The 17549-nt window shown below is 38.5% G+C and overlaps 1 protein-coding gene across 2 annotated transcripts; it reads right to left on the bottom strand.

Annotated features, from left to right (window-relative positions):
• Positions 1 to 4465: 4465 nt before the first annotated feature.
• On the bottom strand, positions 4466 to 16613 carry g3bp2a (G3BP stress granule assembly factor 2a). Of its 2 annotated transcripts, none has more exons than XM_042484822.1 (13): positions 16451 to 16613; positions 13532 to 13650; positions 13365 to 13446; positions 12691 to 12864; positions 12258 to 12348; positions 12028 to 12133; positions 11710 to 11890; positions 10790 to 10891; positions 9700 to 9802; positions 9547 to 9606; positions 9242 to 9373; positions 9027 to 9154; positions 4466 to 7681 (listed from the first exon to the last, which is right to left on the bottom strand). In XM_042484822.1, the coding sequence occupies exons 2-13, from the start codon at positions 13624 to 13626 to the stop codon at positions 7400 to 7402; spliced, it is 1536 nt and encodes a 511-aa protein (XP_042340756.1). In that variant the 5' UTR covers positions 13627 to 13650; positions 16451 to 16613; the 3' UTR covers positions 4466 to 7399. The 2 variants fall into 2 exon arrangements, with proteins under 2 accessions (XP_042340756.1, XP_042340757.1); XM_042484823.1 differs by having other exon boundaries at positions 9036 to 9154; positions 16451 to 16612.
• Between the last annotated feature and the right edge of the window lie 936 nt (positions 16614 to 17549).

Genomic DNA, 17549 nt, shown 5'->3' on the forward strand with positions numbered 1-17549 from the left:
GTTCAGTTCACTTCAATTCATTTCAATTCAATTCAGTTCAGCTCAGTTCAGTTCAATGAGTCAAGCTGACTCATGTACACTCAGTAATTATGTTAATTAAGATTCTGTTGATAAAATGATGTAAGATTATAACTAGAAAATAATAATTACAGTACATACAGAGTCTGATTCAACACCTGAGTCATAACACAAATAAAGTAGAAAAACAAATAAGGTGTCACCTCTTGTTTTAAAAAGCTTCTCAGAGGGTCTTTGGGAAACATTTTCAGAGATGGATCTGATAACGACATCAGCTCTGATTTTTCTTCTGTGCTCACTGTTACAAAACACAGGTAAGATATCATTTTTTTAACACATCATTATGAACAACATGCTGTACAGGAGGTCAGAAACATTTTTATCATGAATTTCAAAAAGTCAGAGGTCATGTTTTAAGATAGGGTCTCATATGTTGAACAGTTTGTAAAGCCATTCAGAGCAAATTTGTGTTTTTTGGCTCTATAAATAAAATATACTTTAAGGAACTTGTAGGGAAACAGAGTATCTGAAAAAATCTATTTAAAAAATCTATCTATAAGATTATGTAAACGAGCATGAACCGAAGTTAAAAGTTAAAGCTAGTATTTATTAAAAATTTAACAGTTAAAAACTAAGCTAATCTGCCTCATCGGTACCGTTTTTGTCTGGCAGAGCAACACCAGCTTAAAAGTAATTTAAATTCACAAGTATAAAAACAAACACAGATATTAATGTGAAATCATCAAAACTGTTCTAACTTGACAAAACATTGCATGTAATCTTAAAAACCGTATATAGCTCACATTAAAAAGGTAATTGAAAATGTTTTTTATGGCCTTTAAGTGGATAAAAATGTTTATTTTGTTAAATAGAATATCAATGGGATACATACTGTCAGAAAAATATCCTGCCAAAAATCAAAAATTAAGAAGACAGTTTTTTCTTTTCTTTTTGTGGTTAGCTTTGTTGTGTTAGATTTAAAAAAAAGTAAAAATTAAAATTTGTAAAAGCTGTTTCAGTGCCCTCTCTACTTATTGTCTGGAATATAATTCTGGTGGATGTTGTCTAAATATTTTTTCGCCCAGTGCCATTTTAAGCTTTTATTTTCAGTTTAATATTTAGTTAACACAATTAATGAGATTTTAAAACATCCAAATAATGTGATTTATTCATTTAAAGATATTTGGAGTTTAAATTTCTGTCATGACAACATTTCCTATCGGAATAATTTGACTCTTGACCTCAGTATTTCTAAATCCTGGTTTAATTAGTTTTTTTCTCCAAGGAGCTCTTCCTGTTAGGCGTGACCTTGCAAACCATCAACAAGACGCTTCAGGAAATGGCAAACAAGGTATAAATTAATTTCTCACCTAGGTTGAACTTTAATGCCCAGTGAAATCATTTTCTTATTGTTTCTTCTTTCCTTTGTAACAGAAACGGTTGCCACTAAGACAAGAAATGAAAACTCTCCCTGTCAGATTGTTCCCGTCTCTGATGACCCTCTGAACATCACTCCTCCTCCTCCTCCTCCTCCTCCTCCTCCTCCTCCACCTCCTCCACCTCCGATCTCTGTCAATAAACCAGAACAGAAACACCCTCCTCCTTCTACCGTCCTTCACCAGCCGATCATCCCTTATTACGTTCTCCAGTCAGGAGGGTCAGGAGGGCCTTATGTTCATGGAAAAGGTGTCGGTCAGCTTCTTCCACACTCTGGTTTCCTCCCAGCTCCTCAGTGGTTCTTGAATCTTCTGAGAGGCAAACGGCTCCCAGTGGGCCCTCAAAGCAGTCCAACAGGAAATCACAGAGGTCCCCTTCAGGCTCAGAGGTTTGATTCTGCATCAAGTGACACATCGTCTGAAGAGGACAGCGACTGAGGAGATGCTGCAGGATGAGAATGATTAACCATTTGAAACCTGTACAAATTAGATGTTTTCTTTCAAAAGCATGGAAAGAAGCCAATGAACAACTTAATGAGAAATAGCAAAAAAGGGCAAGAAATTAGTAAAAGAAAATTACCTGGAAATAAAGAGAAAAAAAGAGATATAACAAAACATAAAACAAACAAGAAAGTGACCAGAAAGAACTAAAAAAGACAAACAAGGAATAAAAATGTGTTTTCTGTAACATATTTCTAAATGTGTTGCACCACCACGATAATTTTCAGGTCATTTTCTTCTCACCTTTTACTCTTTTTTTTTTGCCGTTTGTTGACGTTTCTCACCAAATTGGTTATTGCCTTTGTTTCCCATGTTTTCAAAAGAAATCAAAGCAGGTTTCAGAGGTTTAAATGCTTGTGAATGGTATCTGAATGCAGCACAAGATGTTGATTGAAGTGTTAAAGGGTTAAATAATTTGAACATGCAAATTCTAAATGAATAATTGTATTAACAAGTTACACAAATGCATGCAGTTGTTCATTTTCAGAGTGTAAGGGTGCCCTGATGAGTTCAGTGTTACTCACCAAAACAAACTGTCTAACCAGTATGTTTTGTATTTCCTTCATAAACTATTCACAAAGCGGATTTTCTACATTTTTCTCCCATCTGTGTTTGCTAGCTTGCTGTCTTCTTCTTCATTTCCCTTGTAGACTCATTAACATGTTTTTTTTAAAACATTACAATCACCTGTAGATCAGGGAAATAATGTGCACCACTGGCTGGAGTCTGTAAATGTATATTGTATTGCAAACAAAACGGGGACCTACAAATAAAAACATTTCTTAAGAGTCATAAAAAATGTATTAGAGAACTGAGAAGGCGTTCCATTCAGCATTAAACCCAGTCACCAGAAAAAATGTTGTTACTGCAGTGAGGTCTCAGTACAAAACAACCACATGTTGTGGCACTATCCCTGCTGGAAAAACAACATTTCCCTGAAAAACTCCCTTTTTTGGGGGCAAAAAACTGCTGAACAAACAGCAATAATTTGATAAAATCAGCTGGTTTTGTTGTTTGTTGGTCTAGCAGACGTCTCGCCAAGGTGTCACACCATCCACCATCCTTTCCAACTCCAAGTGACAAAGTCAGCTCATACATCACTTTGGAAACACTGATATATGTATGAAACATGCAAATGTAACTTATACATGCAAAAATGTACAATGACAACATTTTCTTCTGGCAGCTGGGCTGCATTTTGCACTTCCCATGGGTGCAAGGGGACTTGGGAAAACATCATTTTTAAAAGAATTTCATCTTTAAAGAATTGTATCCGAACTTTTAGACATTGGTATGGGTCAAGCTACGAAAGCACTGCATCTTACACTTTTAGATAAATAAAATATCATTATAAATTGCAATTTTAAATTAATTTGTAATTCATTATTATTAATATTACAAATCCACCTGTAACCCTTCCTTCCTGGCAAACACCGACATATTTCACCCTCACAGTTTGTAACACAGGCTCTGTGTTTAAGTTTACGTTGACCAGGACTAACAATAAGTAAAGTAACCTTTATGTGTAAGTCTGTGAAGAGACGCAGAATTACAATTAACGCCACGCTGTTGTAAGCCTCCACACGCCAGTCAAGCTGTGAAAACATGGACGCTTCACACACGTCTTCCCGCCAGCAGCAGAGAATAAAATCACAATTTTAAGGAGGGCACCAAAGATCCTTAAGTTTTGGCCAAAAACATGCTGTATGAGGTCACCGTGACCTTTGACCTTCATCCACCAGATTCTAATCAGTGGACGTTTGAGACAAATCTTTAGGAAACTACCTCAAGCCCATCTTCAGGTATCGTGTTCACAAAAGTGAGACAGATGAAAGGTCACACAGACCTTTACCTTTGAACACCAAATTCTGATCAGCTCATCGTTGAGTCCAAGTGAATGTTTGTATCAAGTTTGAAGAAATTCCCTCCAGGCGTTCTTGAAACATCGCTTTCATGAGAATGTGCCGACAAGATAACCCAAAAAACACAATGCCTCTGGCCTCGGCTATCGTCAGCATGGAGGCATAATGAAAATCAGGTTATAACCAAAACTTGTGTGTGTGAAATATTTGAGATAAAAACAAGTTTTCTCTGCTTCAAACTCAGTTGTCAAAACTTCACCACAGCAGGGAGGAGTACCTCCAACTCCACTGCCTGGAAAAATGTTCGCATTATACGTTTCATGGATACGTTACATTTGTTTGTTATATTTTCAACAATGCTGTGGTGAACTTGTGCTTAGGTTCAGGCACAAAAGACACTGAATTACAGCTAAGAAAAGGTCACGTTTTAGCTTAAAATACACAATTTTGGTAGCACAAAACATGCTGGAAAAGAAGCGACATCTCAGTAAAACACAACCAGTTTTGTTGTTTGTTGGTCTCAAAGAGACAAATCCCAAAAGGCCTACTGGGGCCATGTCTACCTGCGTTTTCTGTTTCAACAACAGCTTGTTTATTTCCGTTACCTTTTACAGAGGAACCTGTAAACATGACAAACGGTATGAGTGGTGCTGATATCAGTAGTTTATTGTATGTTAAGTCCAACACATTCAAAATAGAAAGGAAAAAAAGAACAAAAGTAAAACAAAAGATTCTCCACCTGCAACACTTTTGTACTAGCAACAAGTAAAGGGTAAACAGTAAAATTAAGATGGCAGCCAACGGTTTACCACACCTGCTAAAGCCAAGAAGGTACTTCTATTTCCATTCAAAAAGGACTGGAATGATTCACAATGAGGATCCACTCTACTGCATTTTCAACCACAGGAAAATTAATTTACAGCTTTTTTTTTCTTGTTTTGAGGATCCTTTTGGAAAAGGATGTGTCTTTGAACACCGCAGTGAAAAACAATAACTAATTCAACCGTTAATTTATATCCTCAAACGTTTTACCACCACTTCAATGTGAAAAAGCACAAATTGGTGTGAAAGCATGATGGCTCTTCGACGCTCTCTTCGTTGACCATTGCTGTAAAAAGTATGATTGCAGTCAAGTGCTCAAGTTAAGCAATTACCTGACAAATAAACATTCGGGGTAGAGGCACCCATGAGAAACCGTCTGTTAAAACAACCAAGGACAAAAGAGCGGAAATCTTTCCATAATTTGAGGTCAAAGACAAATTCAGAGTCTCACTATTGAAAATGAATTATATTTGATAATCTCATCTACAAAGGGGTGCTGAATATTATCGAGAACTTGTACATCCCATCTTGTTTCAATTGTAAGAGCAAATATATCACGCTGATAATATGATGAGCATTATTTTTGTTTAACTGCCACATGAGAAATTTGGAGTCTGCGTTTAAAATGACAGATTGTCCCAGAAATGTTGTAAATAGTGCAATACCACCAGACAAGGAAGACCTCATTAGTATATTTGTCCAGAAAAATGCTACATCAATTTCACTTCCCATTTCAGTGCAAGATTAACAAAAAAGTAAAAATTAAAAAAAAAAATTAAAAAAAAAATGAACATATCATGTTTGTCATGTTTTCCTTTCCAGCTGAAACCAAAAGGTCTTCCCTCCCTGCCGAGTGGTAAAAAGAAAACACGAGGGAGGGAGACAACTAGTATGGCATTTCAGATCACACTTGCCTTGAATGGAAAAATAAAATAAAATAAGCACAATGAATAATCGGCATATGAAAATACAAATGCATAAATGGCTAGAAAAAGTGAGCACAATTATTTGCTAGTCTGTAGGCTGGAACGACGGCCAGCCCTGCCCACACAGATCGTTACAAAATTGTTGCCGAGAAAAGAGCAGTCTGACAACTCTTGAGTCCAGCGATTAGCCCGAGTGCTGCAAAAACTATGGTCAGACTGAACATAAGGATCAACAGAACCACACTGTGAGACATTTACTCTTTCCAAACGGCAAACTTTAGTCCTCTGAAATCACAGTTATGACTTGTTAAACCAAGGAGCAAGCATTTCACTGCCACCGTCTTTTCTGTACCTTTTTTTTGGGGGGTGAATGGGTGGGGGGGGGGTTGTTCTCAGATGTACCTCTTAACCATTTAACATCAAACAGAACTGGAGGCATCTATTGTCTCTACAAAACCCAGAACAGACACAATACAAAACAAATGTACAAAACTCACAGCAGATCATCTTAGGTAGTAAAACAGTATGGAAAAAAATGAAATATGCACCTGAAAAAACTTGTGAATACTGCAATTTTTTTCCTATCTGCTCCGAAACATAATAATCCATGACCAGCAGCTCTGTAATAGGAGGCAGAAAGCCCCGAGCCGCCTTAGTAAGACTGGAAAAGGTGAAATAGAAGGCACCATTCATGCTTTTATCAAGTCGAGAGAGAACTTAAAATATACACAGAAAACAAAACATACAGTAAACTATGATTTTTGCTGTACATTTATTCTGTTACTCCGCACTTAGAGAGGAAGGGAGGGAAGAGGGAGGTCGTCCGTCCCGGTTTTCGCGGTCTAGCTGGCAGGGAAAAACATGTAGAAAAACAAACTTGGAATCAAAAGGAAAAAACAGAGCGAGCCGCCATCGTTACCACCACTCTTCTATTGTTCAACTTTGTTTCTTGTTTATCCTTTGTCCCCCCACTCGTTTGGTGAAAGTCCAGGATTTGAGCTTTTTTTTTTTTGTCGTTTTATTCGATTTATAAATGAGGAAAAATATAATGTAGATTTGCTTGTCATCTTGTCCATCCAGCAGTAATTGAAGCGTAGTTTTGGGTCAAAAGTGTGAAAAGTACATTGGTCACAGCAGACCGGCTGTGAGCGAGGCCTGCCCCGGAAAGTCGTATCGCTTTGAGACAAAACAGGTCTCTCCAGCTGCGTTCCGAGCATGGATGTCAATGTAATACGACAAAAAGTACCCATTAGTGCATATTGATGAGTGCATTATGCAATTTTGAAGCAGTGGTCTCTCAAAAGGAAAAAAGTAAAAGGCAAGCTTTTCCCCTGGAACTGCACAAATTTTGCATCTCACTCTTTTCCAACAGTAACGGGCAGAAAACTACCATATAAAATGTGCAATAGAGGGATTTCGTGAAGCAGCGCCCCAGTTAAGTCAAGGCATATAATCTCTTTTCCAAATGATGGGCTGTATTATCGTAGTTAAGTCTTATCAGTCCCTCCTAATGTGGCAGATTACTCCTGGTTGGTTCGCCTTTTTTCACGAATTTACAAATTAAAGTTTGTGAATTCTTGAGATACCCGAAAAGGATGCTCAGCTCACAACTAATAAGCGAAATTTTTTTTGTTTGCTTATTATGTTTTGTCTATTTCACAAACAAAGGTTGACAGGCTGTGTCACATTCCAAAGCAAAGAGGGAACAAAAAAATAAAAAAATAAAACAAAAAAACAAATATATACGTTTATACATGAAGATTTCTTTTTGTTAACGAGAACGGTTGAAGATGAAGAACACGGTACTACTTCCACACTGCAGGTGGTGCTCTTCTCAGCGGCGCTGGGTCGGGAAGCGACCTTCTCCCTGGCCGCCAGAGCCTCTTCCAGAGCCCATGCCAGGTTTGGGGGCCATGCCGCCTCGAGGTGGTGGGCCCCTCCCGTCACGCTCTCGCATCATTCCACTTCCCACGATGCCTCTCGAACCTCCAGGGCCCCGGTCGTTGCGCCTCATGTCCCGGCGGTCGTCTCCTCCGCCACGGGTCTCTCGTTCACGCACCGCCCTCGTCTTCTTCTCCTCCACATTCAGACGCACCTCGCCTCGAAACATGATGGGCTGCAGGGAGAAAAGCACAGTCACTACAACAGAAACAGGCGCTGAATATTTACTTCCCCAAACAATTTCACAACCCACATCATTCACTGGTTTGCACACTTGCTTGTCAATCTGTCCCAGACTCCACAGCACCGCTGTGTCACACTGGTCTGACCCGACAAGATCTGTGTCCCTGCCAGTGAAAACTAGTTCATCTCTAAGGCTGTGTTCAGTCTGGCTATAGAGGGAAACCTGCAACGTGATGTCATACGGCAAGCCGCTGCGCTGGTCAATCAAATAAATGCAAATGCACATTCCCGGTGCATTACTTTGTAACATGAGGAGTATTTCTATGGTTTACCTCGCAGCTGTCCTGACACAGGAAATCAAGTTTGGTTATCCACGTATCAAACACCCACATTTTTAATAAGGAAGTTATATTGATAGATTCTCAACAGATTTATAGAGTGTCCGTTTCCATCTGACCTGGGATATTTTTGTATTAATATGTTTTTAGGAGAAAAACCCAAAGAGGGTGGCACTTCATGCTACTGTCATATTTCTAGCCTTGCCAGCCCTGAAAAACGGCATTTTTCAGATCCAGATTTTTAGGAGGTTTTAAACGGAAGCCCAATTATCCACAGGTGTCTTCCTCTCCAAGACAAACAGACCCAGTGATATAAACAGGTAAAAATACTAAAAAAATAAGTGTTTTCCAATGGTACTCTTCACAGAGGGGCTGCTTATGGCGAAAACACAAACGGCCTTATCCAGAGCAGGTCTTTGTAATGTTCAGAACAGACAAACCAGACTCCATAACTGAGGACCCACTCCCTATTGTTGACATAAAAAGCTCATTCTTAGATAACAAAAACAAAACAACTCCTTTTTTCAGATGATTATACACTAAAGAAAATGCTCATTATATTACATTTATGCCAATAAATCCTATTAAATCCAAGAAACTAAATCTTTCCTGAACCCTCGAAAGTTCTACCTTGCCAGGGTTGTAATATCCCGCCTCACAGCAGTAAAAATCACTGTCTCTTCATGTTTGATGATCCTTCAAACTCTACTTCTTTGTTCCAATTTTATCTCAACTGCACCTGTTTCAACATGGCTTCTTGTGAGTTTTTTTAACTCAGTGCTATAGTTGGTCTAAACACAGCCTCAGACATCCATCTGAAAGCTTGATTCAGTACCCACACAGTGAGAAAACAAATAACTTATTGAAACAGACAAAACTTTGAGGGTTTCCTGTGGACACTTATCCCTACTGTGTCACATTGTGTATAAGTTGCAGAAATGTGTGTCCCCAAACCACCACCAGATGAATGAAAGTGGGTAATGAAATTTCAATACATGCCCCTTCTACCTTGGCCCCCAAGATTCTTTGCACAGGATCAGAGTCGTCAAAGACCACGAATCCAAAGTTGGGCAGCTTCCCACCGACGCCCTTGGTGTTGATCCGCAGCTCCACAACATTCCCATACGCTGCGAGAAAAAAAAAAGAAGCTTTGAGTAGTTTTTACAGGAGATGAAAAACTTGTTGACCAAGTGTTGCTTTGCAAGGAAACATACTCATGAAAAACTCTTTGAGCTCGCTTTCGTCAATGTCGTGTGGGAGGTTGCCAACAAAGAGCTGGTGACTGTCTGGGTACCGAGGAATCCGCCTGCTGTCCATATCGCCAGATTCAGCTTCTCCCCTGCCACCTGCACGTCACAACAACAGGGAGAGAAACATCACATCAGCTCAAATGCATAAAAAAAAATATGAACAAATAAACAATAAATTCCCAGCGTCAAGAAAGTTAAAATTATACCACGTGTAAGATGAAAACACGGCCATAGATTAATTAAGATAGAACTTTAAGGGTCATATTTACCTTTGTTAACGAAACTCAAGTGTGGTTTTCCCGTTTGTGACTCTGAAGAAGCAACACCATCTAGAAGTGAGAGAGACGTGCAGATTTGTAAGAATAAACAAATGAAGAGCTAAAAGAAAAAAAAAAAATCTGTGGAATGAGTTTTGCCTTTACCGGGTCTGGGTCCCCGCGGAGTGAACGCCGGTCTGTCCCGCGTGCGCTGGTCTCTGGGCCGTAGAGGTGCTGTCTGTGTCTCCGTCTTGGCTTCAACTCGGGGCTGTGTGGGGAAAGGGGCGTCACACAAAAAGACTACATGAACCACAAATCCTCTTCATTGTTGTTTTTATTACATAGCGCTCCAGAATTAGTTTAGGTCACCCAGCCAGAGCTGGTTATGCGTTTTAGTCTCAAATCAATTTGCTGCAAATTAAACAGAATTACACCTTCTGTCTTCGGGAATTAGTGTTCCCTTTACCAATGTCATTTTATTGAAAAATCATACATTTGTATTGCATATTGGTCAACAACATTAAAGCTGTGGGTTTAAGGTTTGATTAAAATGTAAGATGATTTTGGTGGTATTGATCAAAAATCCCGTAAAAAACTTTCAGTACAACACCAGACCCAACTCTGCCAGACTCTGTTTTCAGGTTTCAGATAAATATGCTGTGATGGGAGACTTTGGCAAATCATAGGTCATTTAAGAGAGAAGTTGTTCCTAACGGCTGTTCTACAAATGCAGATGCACATGCACGCCCGTTTGGGGAAAGCGAAAGCCCGATTCAAAGCAGGGAATGCTGCAGAGAAAGTTGCCATTTCAGCTTTGGGCAACATCTACAAACACGAGGCAAGGCAACCCAAAAATGAAGACAGACTCTTCCAAAAGAGAGTCTGATAATGAAACTAATAAAATACTTGTCAATATTAATAAAGTGATTCGGAGATGGAGAGAAAATGTTGTTAATTGTTGTATTGTAATTGTAGCCTTCTGCTAAGCAGAGCTGAAGGCTCAGAGCTGCAGCTTCAAGTTCACGTTTAACAACTGAAGAGCCACTGCACAAAATCGACCTCCTCATGTCATTTTCCAATCCACTGCTGCTTTTAACCACCATCTAAACTTCAATTACGTGTATAGATGAACTGAAACATCGTGTCAGACACCTGAAAAGTGACACATTTTTCTACTGTGCACTTAATTTTATTAGTCAATAATATTGATTTTCATGACAATCTGCATATTAATTGTCCAGTGGTAGCTGGTTACCTGTGAGCTTGGCGCTTTAACAACATGGGGTGAGATTCCAGAGGAGGTGACTGTGCCGCTAGGAGGCAGGTTTTTACTGGTCACCGAGGCCCACGAGAAAGTCTGTGGGAAGAAGTAATATGTGTTAGGGCTAAAGCAATAACCGTATCTAACTACAATATCTGACGTGTGCATCACAACATGACTTGAGTAATTTATGAAACTTGAGATTCTAATACATAATAATATTAATTAATCTTACTGTAAAATAATGAATCAAAATAGGCTCTTCCTGTGTGGGGAAACATCTTAATCAACTTGTTTGACGTCGATAACACAAACAGGTTTTTATTCATTTGAAGTCTCTTTATTTAAATATGTAGATTTTTTTTGCCCTTAATATGTGGAAGTATGTGTATATGGGTGTATGTGTGCATGTATGTTTATGTGGGTGAGCATATATGCACATATGCAAGTGTGTGTATATATATATATATATATATATGATTACAAGTTATATGCATGTAGGAGTGTACTTATATATGTGTATGTATGAACATGAATATACAGAGAGAGATTTTTATCTTATATTACTTTAGATTATTGTATTTACTTTTCTAAATATACTTTCCGGTTGTAAAAGGAAAAAAAAACAGGAGCGTTGATGTAATGCTGGTTTAAAAAGTTTCATTTGTATAAAGAGTGCATTACTATAACTTATTGCAATCAATAACAAAAAAAACAAAACAGCAAAGTCATGATTGTATGCAATACTCTGAAAAAATAGAAAATACATCTAGAATTGCTGATGCATCAAACAAAGAATGTGAGTTTAACTGTTAACGTGATTTTGGCACGTCAGCTTAGATTCAGTGAACTCGGACTGGTTATTCAGGAAACCACTGAGAAATTAAACACGTGCAGACACACGCCAGTCTCACCTTGGGAGGCTCCTGGGTGTTGGGTGGGGACTCCACAGGGACCGGTGACTGTGCTTTCTCCTCCATCTCTTCCAGAACCTTCTCATCTACTTCAGGCTTTATCTCCTCTACTTTGGGCTCAGGTTCAGGCTCCGGCTCGGGTTCTGGAGCTGGCTCCTCCATGGGCTCCTCTACTCCGTTACTACAGAGCACAAATCAGCATGTTGTCACTTCAAAAGATAAACGAGCTCAGCAAGGCAAAATCATTTATACTAGATGCTTTATAAAGAGAAAACACACTAATAATATTATTGAGATTATGATAAATGATTAGCGTACGCGACAGGGTGGGGTTCGTAATAGGTGGTGCTGTTGGGGCTTTCTTGAAGTGGCTCAGGGGACGGCTGCCTCTCGTCTGGCTCCTCTTCAACTTCCTCCTCCGATTCTAAGACAGAGCAAGCAAATAAAAATCTTTTCATCAGCACCCTCATATTTAAGCATGAAATCGTGAACTAAAAAACTCATAAATAAAACACTATTTATTTGAGGATTATTTTTGGACATCCTACCCTCATCAAGCTCAGCTTCAGAGTCTCCAAAAACCTCGTCCTCGTAACGGAAGATGTCATTGTGGACGTAGAACTTGTTTGCCACGGAACCCTAAGGAAATTTTATAAATCCACACATATTTTAATGATCGAGTGTCCGCTTTAACGATCAAATCTCACATTAAATTCAAGGACCACAAAGAATGATTTGTCATTAATTTCTTAAAAGCAACAGGAGCTCATCTCCTGCTATCCGCTCCAATAAAATGTCCAAAATTTCCATGTACAGTTATTAAGGCAGAAATAGAAATCATTACTAATTACTGATGTCATCAGTAAACCTTGATGCCTGTTCATGGTACAGAAAGGTAGGTGTGTGTGTGTGTGTGTGTGTGTGTGTGTGTGTGTGTGTGTGTGTGTGTGTGTGTGTGTGTGTGTGTCGGGGGGTACTTACCTCAGGAGCCAGCACAAAAGTTTGCATAAACTTCCTCATAGGCTGACCATTGTTGGACAGTTCTCCGAGGACTTGCACCACGACTCCATCGCTCAGTGTGGCATGAGCATCCACATGCCTGATCTTTGTGTGGCATTCACTGAACTGCAGGGACATGACCTTCTTGTGGATTTCCTACAAGATGCGGAGACAAGTGGATAAACAAAAAGGATTATGAAGAGAGAAGGAAGAGACAGACTGGCAAATACCGACACTATCTTGAAATTAAAAAGACATTTCCCTGCTCTAATTGCTGATTCCATTTTACTTCAAGAATCAACACGCTGAGGTCTCCTGTACTTTCACATTCATTATTCAGCTCAACCTTGAAAGCAGAGTGAGGATTCACATTTTTATATCTGACTCAATTTTGGCAAAACTCAATCAACAGAAATACTTGGCGAAGGAAATAAAAAGTTGTTACAAAAAAGGCAGAAAGTTTTATAAAATGTGAAAGTTGTGTAAGCACCGTTTTTCTCCGACATCTATTCCTTCCTCATGATTAATTTTGTGCTATATTCAATTTCATCAAAAAGAATACTATATTATCAACAATTTAAATAAAAAATGTGCGCCTGACACCTACTACACCGTATATTCAACCTGAATCTCCATTATTGAGCCGCAGTACTTACCGCTTGCCCATACACCGCTTCTGCCAGTTTCCCACTCGGGTCAAGTCCTCCATGAACATAGGAAGAATTCCTCCCATAAAACCTAACGGCAAAAAAGATATCACAGTCAAAGAGCATTATTGACACCAACAGTTTTAGTGTCTACCGCATCGCATTTTGGTAATTACCTGTGCAGGAAGTCTGGTGCCTTGTTTAAGAGTGTGTAATACTGCCTCACAAACTCCCGCCCTACAAGCAGGGGACTTGGCTTCTCCATCACCATTTCTTTGGTAAACAATATTAAGTGCTGAAACAGAAGATAAACAAGTATTTAACTGTAATGATGCCATCTAGAAGTAGGAGATAAAACACAAAGTTGACAGTTAAGTAGGTAGACTTAGATTAATAAATAGGCAATGCAGTCTTATACTGCAGCCTTACAATAAAACTATACCATCATAACGACTATTTTACCTTGTAAGTTTATGGTCATTATGAAGACTCTGAGTGCACTGATACTCTGCTCACGACCAGGAAGCCGAATTTAACATAATGTATCTTATTAAAGAGACTGAGAAATAAATCTGTGCATATATCCCCATTAAAACATTTGCTAAAACAACAAATCTATGGTGGCCTAAAAGTTTTACACAGTACTGTATACGTAATGTGTTTTTCACATTTTCTCCACATATTTTACTACTTGATGTAAAACAGAAGTTCTACAACACAGTTACAAGAACTGGAGATTTTAACTTTCAAGAAGTTGGATTTGTTGCAGAGTTGTACCTAATTAATTAGCAACTGAGTGTAAGAGACAATAACTTGAAAACACGTCAGTCTGACAGCTAAGCACGGATCGTTTAAGGTCAGGCCATTTTAAGGAAGTCCACATGAGTATACAAGTACGTTTGTTGTACCTCAAGTGAACAGGACAGATGTGTTTGGTTAGCAAGTATAGGAAGTACAAAAGGTGAATAAAGTCTCCTTTCCGCAGGAGACAGTTTCGCTTTCTTTGTCTCATAAAGCCCACGTTTCATCTGACCCACATCAATCCTGTGGCAGGAGTAAGACAGCTGACTGTTTAGCTAGCTGGCTAACAGACTAGCTAACACTCAACTGCGCCATCACATTCATCCAATGAGACAAAGAGAAAAACTGGCTGTATATAAAAAGCGATGCGGCTGGTGCAGGCGTTCAAGTTTGACAGCCGAGATAACGAACTTTAATTAAATCATACTGTTAAAAAATGTACATCGTGTGACACACAGCTGAGCATCCCTTTGTAGATAAGTGGCCTTCTGTGTGAGCTAGGCCTTTTATGTCTATGCTAACAACATTTTGCTATGTCTCACATTTGTCGCATGTTCGTTAGCCATTTGACATGGCAGATGCGTGATTTACATCATATCTTCTTGTTCTGGATACGGTGCGGCCTCGTTGCCAGCTAGGTCAACGTAATGTAAACTGTAAAAACAACGGGAGGAATATAAACTACCGGCCTCTTTGCTGTCATCTTAAATGGCTAACGTTAGCCCCGGCACACAGAAAATCAACGCCAAGCTTGCGACGACGCTGAAGTCAGCTTGTGATAGCATGATATGCATTTTATATAAACCCTCAATGTTGTTTGACAGCCAATAACATAAGGGTAAAATCTGTAGTCTATTTGTGCAAATGTAAAAGGAGATTTCATTGCATTTTTCACATGTTGCACCAGGTCCTCATAAAAAAAACACTGTATTGCGACAGGTCAAATATTAACAAGATTATCCCTAAAGGTTTTCTAAACTCAATTTGTGAAACCTTAATTCTATTTCTGAATACATTGTGACAGACAGAATAAGATTTTTTGAAACACATTTTCAGATATGTGAAACCTTTATTTTCTGTGTGAAAATGCAAAAAATCTTTACATGTAGACCACAATGAACGAAGTATCTCTCTTAACAGCCCTATATTTAGAGAGATCAAGTCTAGACTAGATTATCCAGGACAGGCTAAGGATGATGATGTTTCAGATTTGTGACACCTTAACTAAATCTGACAAAATTGCAAAAATCAATAAAATCTCCTATTTTGCATTTTCAGAAATAGAATTAAGGTTTCACAAATTGAGTTTAGAAAACCTTTAGGGATAATCTTGTTAATATTTGACCTGTCGCAATACAGTGTTTTTTTTTATGAGGACCTGGTGCAACATGTGAAAAATGCAATGAAATCTCCTTTTACATTTGCACAAATAGACTACAGATTTTACCCTTATGTTATTGGCTGTCAAACAACATTGAGGGTTTATATAAAATGCATATCATGCTATCACCACAGTACGGGGGTGCAAGAAGACGAGAATCGATCGTTAAACATTTTAAATCACGTTTCCCTTAATTATCCCCTTAACCACTGAATTGGAAATTACGATTCAAAAGCCGACTTCAGCGTCGTAAGCTTGCGGCATTGCTAGTTACCTAGCTAACATTAGCTCGAGCTAACTTGTGGCGTCGTCGTTTTTCTTTGAGCCGGCTGACAGTTTTACAACATGCGGGAGAAGCACATTTCAAGAAACGCATTGGTGGTGTGGTCAAAGACAGAAAAATGACAACTGATAAGATGTTACTTTGCTTTACTATCACACATTGAACTAGCACGCTGACTGTAAGCGGGGAAACCCAGCAAGCCGACATAACGTTGAGAGGTGATAGCCATTGTAGTGCACCATTATACAAGTGCGGATCTGAAGTGTACATCATCCACTAATTTATAATCAATCATACCATAATCGACACATGGCGTGGGGGACATGAAGCTTTCTCAAACTTTTAAACTCATTAACGACAACACAACTGTCGAAGCATTTTCAATGAAACAAGTTGCTATGCTAGCTCGAAGAAAACAAAGGAAGGAAGATTTTACACATTTAATCGACACTCGTCATTTTTTTAACTAAATGGCTCGAGTTGGGTTTTTTGTGCAGTAGCGACACACCTAGTTGGCAACACTGACTGATTTCTGCCTGTCTGTCGAGTAGTCGTGGTTTTGACCAGACAATGCAGCTAACGTTAGCTGGTTAGCTTGTCATAGCTTAGTGTAGAGGATGGCTTACTTACCTTATGAAAGACCTATCTATGTAGACAGAATTATTTGTAATAAATATCTACGAGTAACCGGCTGTAAACTGTTCAGAAATATCCCTGGTAGTGATATTTCCCTCGCTCCACTAACTAACAGTTTATGATCTCTGCTGTACCAGAGATTGCAGATTTAAAGTGATAGGTTCTATTTATTGTTTTACCCCTGCAGTCTGGGGCAGGGAACCCCCATCACAAAGACTCAGCCAATGGACTGTTTACACTGGGCAACATAAATTATGACGACAAACAAATAACCACGCCCCCAAACTCTCCAAAAAACATTCACACCTGACTGTAGTAGTACTGATAATCACACTTACGTTGCCTTTCACAATACTTTCTATTTTTCCTTTTGCTCAGCTACAACTCAGAAAACTTTATGCTACAAATACATTTTGATACATGTGTAATTGTACGTGATATGTAATGCAATTTGCACACATATTCAGCATAGATATTCCTGTTTTGTTTTTTGTTTTTAAATTAACAAGCCACACATGTACAAATATCAGGCAAAAGGTACTGCGAAGGTAAAAAAAAAAAAAAAAAATCTATGAAAGATGCATATATAAATGTGGAAAACAAATGGTAAAAAAATATGCCTAATATTTTTTCTTTTAATTTTGTTTTTATCTTACTTTATCTTATTTCATCTATCTATCTATCTATCTATCTATCTATCTATCTATCTATTAAATTGTTGGCTTCCTCTGCGGGGATGCACTGTAGGTGTTTTCATGTGTGAACTTACTCCACCTGTGGGTTCTCTTTGTATTATTTCCATATGTACATGCTTAAGGAGGGTGTCTAGCCCAAAACGTCCATGTAGCAATAATAAAAAATACCATAATCTGAGTGCTGTCCTGATTTTGACTGCACTGAAATCAAATATATACAAAAAATCAGGTAAAAGGTACAGGTAAAAAATAAAAAATACAAATCTGAAAGATTAGTAAAAGATTAGTATAAGTGTACATGTGAAGACAATTAAGAAGACGGGAAAATAAATGGGTAAATGAATAAAAAAGAAACCAAACAAAACATAGAAAAAGAAAGATAAACAGGGGTACAGACA

Source organism: Plectropomus leopardus, chromosome 4, assembly GCF_008729295.1.
Source record: "Plectropomus leopardus isolate mb chromosome 4, YSFRI_Pleo_2.0, whole genome shotgun sequence".
Classification (NCBI taxonomy): Eukaryota; Metazoa; Chordata; class Actinopteri; order Perciformes; family Serranidae; genus Plectropomus; species Plectropomus leopardus.